Raw genomic sequence first — 5,622 nt, 5'->3', positions numbered from 1 at the left:
GCTTACACGGCGAGTATTTATGGATTTAGTATTCAAATGAAATGTTTTAATAATCTCAACCTTGAAGTTGTGCGACGTGCGAGACTCCGGTGAGTCATCAGTTAACGCTCCGCCGTCGGCTCAAGGACTCTGAAGCTGACAGCGTATTGATCCGCATGTATTACTTCTAAAGCCGCTCCAGTCCTCAGCCAAGGTGAGGCCGTCCATCAGCAGCAGCAGAGATGAGATACACAATACCATCACCGTCCTCTTCATCTTCATCTTCGTCTTCATCGCTGCTCCTCTGGGTCCTCGTGGGTTTTATTGGTGGGAAAAAGTGTTCAGGCCTTTTGTGTTGGTAAATGAGAAGTTGAAAAGAGATTTCAACATCTCACATTGTGCTTTTTGCTGTTTGCTTTTGGCGCCAGGATGCTTTTCACTGATGGGGCTGAAAGAAAAAAAAGTTTTCCTCACCCTAAACCCCATACCATCCATAATCCTAACTGTATTCTAGAACCTTAAACACATTCCGAAACCCTAACCCCAAACCTTACGATGTTCATATCATTCAAATGAACAAATTAGATGAGAACACATGGACTTGAGATGTTAAACTGACACACCAGGTAGGGTGGTATTTTAAGTCCATCTGATAAAAGAGCTCAGAGAAAACGTTTTGGAGGGGCCGTTCAAGAGCATTAAACAACAACACTCAAGGTGGATAAAGAGAAATAAGATGAGGCTTCATACTGGCTCTAGGGCTGAGATTTAACGTGAAGCTGACTGTAGATTAACTGTAATTAACACGAGGGTGAAGTGAAGTGAAGTGAGCGATGAAAAAAAGCGTCGAGTTCTGTCAGAAATTCAGAAATGTCAGTCCAAGAAGTGAATGAGTTGTCTCTCGCTCTCTCTCTGTGTGTGTGTGTGTGTGTGTGTGTGTGTGTGTGTGTGTGTGTGTGTGTGTGTGCTTCCTTCCTTCCGAGTGATTGCGCGCGACCGCCCCGCGTACGCCCGTCCGTGCCAAGCCGGGATGATTTCACTCTGGTGAGCCGCCGCCACAGGGACGCGCGGCTGTCTCTCGGATCCAGAGGCTCATCAGCTGCCTTTGTCAACGCAGACATTCTCTACGCGCGCGCGCACGCCCGCACGCGTGTCGCTCCTCGCCCTGCAAAAAGAAGTCGGATGTCTGCGGAGCATCGCGACATGGACTGAAAAGTGCGTGCGCGTCCCAGGTCGGAGACGAGTCGCGGCGAGGGCGCGCACCAGGTCTTTTTTGTTTGGTTGTTTTTTTTGTTTGTTTTGTTTTTTTTACGCGCGGCGCCCCGGTGAGAGGAAGCGAGCCGAGGATGAAGTCCAGGAGCCAGGAGCAGAGTTTGTCCGACTCCAGGGAGCTGGACAGGTCGTATGACCCGCTCACAGGTAGGCTGCTCACTCCCACACTCCAACTCCCCACTCAGCCATGCCATGAGTTCTTTAGTTCTGCTCGAAACAATCACAGATTTGTTTTCCCGGTTCTGGTGTCTGCCACTGTTTGTACTGTTGAACAATAGCCGCGTGTGTTTTTATTGTAAAAATGTTAACTTTGGTGCGGAGAACCTTTGTGATCCTAAATGATCCGATGATTTTTTTTTTTTTTTTTTTTTACCCGTGGTGTTGTGGAAAGTTTAGTTATTAATCAATAAAATTAAAAACGATATTGATCCATTTCAAGCGTTTTGTATCGGCTGTTTAAGGATTTGATTGTGTGCGTGCGTGTGCGCGCTCGCTGACCTGAGGCGTGGCTTTCAACACGGGATGATGTGTTTGCTCTTTCTGATGCGGAGTCGAACCCTGATCCAGAACCTTCAGCTTGAATAGAATCAGTCGAAGCTGGTTTTTATCTTCTTCTAAATATCGGATCACGTGTTCAGAATTCAGATCCAATCAGGCCTTCAGGGTGCAGAGGAGATGAAATATGGCAGGAAAAAGAAAAGTCTCATCTGCCTTTTGTCATGACCCCCCCACAGCCCTGCCGTCCACTCCCTCTCCTCTGTCTCTCTGTTTGTGCTCTAATTAGATCTGCGAGCCTCGTCTCTTCCTCCCGTTGTCAAAGTCTTCAGCGTTTTATGTTTCCTCACGAGCGAGCACAGAGCAGACGAGTCTCCTCAGAGCTCTGTAAACATCATCATCATCATCATCATCATCATCATCATCAACAACACACACGCACACACACACACACACACACAGATTCTTGTCACAACATGCCAAAAATAGCCTTTCCTTAAATAACCCTCTCTCTATAAATATCAGTATGTCAGAAAGCTGCTCTCCTTCCTGTTTTTTTTTGCTTCTGTGTTTAGTTTTATTCTTTTCCCGGCCGCTGATACATGAGGCTTCAAACCAGCTGCCTGGTTTGAAGCCTCATGTATCAGCGGCCGATGGTGCGCAGCAGTACAATGGGCCGGCGCGCCGTCCTTTCAGGCTAACCAAACAGTGAACAGGTGCAGCAGCCGGAGGAGTTCCTGATCGAGGTGTCAGCGCCGCCTCCCTCCGCGTTTCCAGCTCTGACAAACAGCCGGCCTGACGGCTGCACGCTTGCTGGGTGGAGGCGGCAGTGACCACCAGCCACTTTATCATGTTGCGACGGGGAAAAAAAGAAAGGAAAAAAAGGGAAAGACGTGAAAGATTTATCAAGCGGATCCGGAAAGCAGGAAAAAACAAAAACAAACGCAAGATGAAACCAGGCGGCCGTGTTGCTAAAAAAGCTGCTTTCTGCCGTGTTCATGCATTATGGATATGTGTCATTCCCTCCCCTCATCCACCCCCCCCCCCCCCCACACACACACACACATCAAGTCATCACTTTGTACACTACACTTCACATGTTATAGTCAGCACCGCCGACGGCTGCTGCTGTGAGCCACGTCAAGAGGCTGTACATCACAACACTCACAAGAAGTGACACAAACACAGCAGAGTTTGTCATCTGATTCCAGAGGCTCGACTCACCCGGGCCTCCGAATGATTTGGGCGCTTTGGGGGGCGTTGAGTGGGGGTTTGGTGCGTCACATACACAGGAAGGTCCGAGGACAAACCAGGTGAAGCGAGGCGTCACAAACATCTGTGGTAGTCGGTTGGCGGCTGGGGAGCTGATGGCGGAGGAGGAGGGGGTGGGGGTGGGGGGTTGTGGATGGGGGAGGAGGAGCGGGTGGGGGTGGGGGGTTGTGGATGGGGGAGAAGGAGGGGGTGAGAGTCTGGGGGAAGATGGGGGAGGAGGGAAGAGGCCCTCAGACATGTTGTTTGTGCGTGTGATGAGAGATGGCCGCCTATAATCTGGGGATTATGATAAGCGCGGGAGGCTGTTGCCCCGCCAACATTAGCTTACATTCATTAAGTGGTGCTGCATTGACCCGACTTACACTGCCGCCGCTGCCACGACCTCTCGGGTGAAACACAAAGTGCCAACAGTGAAACAAGATGTTAGGGTTGAAGATGCCCTGAGAGGGAAATTACAAGCTGAGGCGCTTTATTTATTTATTTATTTATTTATTTATTTATTTATTTATTTTTATTATTTTCCACTCTCTAAATCCATTAATTTCCATATTTACCTTTTCTCATTTTGTTTTACTTTTTCTAAAACCCTTTTCTTTAGTATCCTAATGTCATTATCGTGTCCCCCAGGGATGCAAATTAACCTTGCGCTCGTCCGTCTTGCCGAGCTCCAACCCAAAGTGCTTGAGGAGGAAGAAGAAGACTGAGAAGAGACTCAGGAAGCGACCGAGAGACATTGAGCTGTTTCTCTTCAGTGCTGATGAGCTTTAACCTACGTTGAACATCGTGGTGCGTGGTGTGTTTGTGTGAAGGTCTGCTGGGAGGTCAGGTGTCAGGTGTGGTGGTGTTGCAAGTTCAAGAGTTATCTCCTCTATTAGCATGAACCATGGAGTTCGTATTCACTCATATTCTGTTTCTTCTTACCTTCAGAGTTGCTGTTTATTTTCTTACTTGTTATTATTATTATTACTACTCACTTTTTAGGTGTTCAGGAGCTTTTTTCCTCCCTCTAATCACAACATTAGCATAAATACTGCAGGCAGAACGGATCTTCTAACTGGTGGAGTTGTAAATTAGTTCTTAATCTCTAATGTTTCACCCAGAGGTTTTTTTTTTTTTTTAATCATCCGCCCTCAGCTTCGGTCTCTTTGGCTCTTTGCGGCAGCCGATAAAACTCCTTCAATGTGTAAATAAGGTGGCGGGGAGCAGAGTATCGATCCTCCTCCGAGGCTCCGCCTTTGTCCAGATTGATCCCAACCATCAAAGTCACCTGCACACAGAGCTCCAGACACCAGCAGCCGCTGGTGGAAACTGTCGTGTCAGTCTTTTAGCGTGCGAGCGCGGCGGCGCCGAGGACGTACAGTGGAGAGTCTGTTGTGCTTTGAACGCACTCTCTTCTGAGCAGCTGGCAGCTCTTCTCACCCTGAACGACGGCTTCAGTAAACTGAACCGACGGAAGATTGTGGCGAACTTTCCCGTCCGGGTTAAATATTTAGCTGCAGATCCTCGTGTGGACTCGAGGGCTCAAATCATGATGTCGTTTCTGCAAAATCCCTTGGCCATGCAAAGGAATGGTGTCTGTATTCAGTTATTAGGGATTATACTGTAATAATTGGATAATTGGTGGCCTAGTGATGTAGAATTTGGTGTATAGGTCATCAAGCCTCAGTCGGCTCAGAAGGACGAGCACCAAATGTTGGACTGGTGCCACGTTGTCACATTTTCTGACATTGCCGTCCTTTTCTGTTTATTTTAACTTTGGATTCTTTTTAGAAAATACAAAATGTTCCTAATCGCACAATATAGATGTGTTTATTTGAAGTGCATTTTGCTTTGCTGAAATTGGATCAATTCTTTCCAGGCAATGACTGCGATCTTATTCATCTGAACATCCAGTAATTGTGCTTGAAGAGAAGAGATTGTGCACGCAAATTGTATCAGGCCGCTGCTCCCAGGCTCCTTCTTTTTTTTTTTTTTTTTTATCAATAACCTCAAAGAACATCTTTGACAACTGTCCTGCGATTCATTGTCTAAAAATATCTTCTGTCATAAAAACAGCAGGGAGGGAATATTTCTGCTCTGTCACTGCTGTGATGTCACTGTCTTGTGTGTGTGTGTGTGTGTGTGTGTGTGTGTGTGTGTGTGTGTGTGTGTGTGCGTGCGTGCGTGCGTGCGTGCGTGCGTGCGTGCGTGCGAGAGAGAGAGAGAGAGAGAGAGAGAGAGAGAGACAGAGAGACAGACACTGTGAGATAGTTTGTTTTCCCATGTTTTTACTTTTTTCTTGTTCGACGCTAAAGTTGGCACCACATTCGCCGCGGTGCTTCTTAGGTTTCGATTCCACCTTAAAAAAAAATCTGCAATTTGACCGCTACATGGCTGTGATTATCCCAACACTTTTCAACATATAAAATTCAGCGAATCATTATGTCTATGTTGAGGTGGATTATTTCAAAAACTATACAGTAGAAATGGACATGTGAGGTATCATTGTAAAGCAAGTTGTCAACTTTGGAGTCCCCCCAAAAGGCCAAAAATGATTTCCCGTGAAATATGTCAACTGTGATAGTAGAGCTCCCGGGCTTTACAATGATACCTCACATGTCCAAT

The 5,622-nt window shown here is 47.0% G+C and overlaps 1 protein-coding gene across 1 annotated transcript in view; it reads left to right on the top strand.

The window, feature by feature from the left end:
* Positions 1–719: 719 nt before the first annotated feature.
* Positions 720–5,622, top strand: part of LOC142896935 (A-type potassium channel modulatory protein KCNIP2-like) — an 11,045-nt gene continuing 6,142 nt past the window's right edge. Inside the window, exon 1 of the mRNA XM_076038899.1 lies at positions 720–1,398. Coding sequence (XP_075895014.1) covers positions 1,326–1,398 — 73 coding nt within the window. The 5' untranslated portion in view covers positions 720–1,325. The remainder of the gene's footprint in view (positions 1,399–5,622) is intronic.

The sequence above is a fragment of the Nelusetta ayraudi genome, unplaced genomic scaffold (assembly GCF_046127955.1).
Source record: "Nelusetta ayraudi isolate G7.1 ecotype Tasmania unplaced genomic scaffold, CSIRO-AGI_Nayr_v1 ptg000004l, whole genome shotgun sequence".
Lineage (NCBI taxonomy): Eukaryota > Metazoa > Chordata > Actinopteri > Tetraodontiformes > Monacanthidae > Nelusetta > Nelusetta ayraudi.
This window is presented reverse-complemented; position numbering and strand designations above follow the sequence as displayed.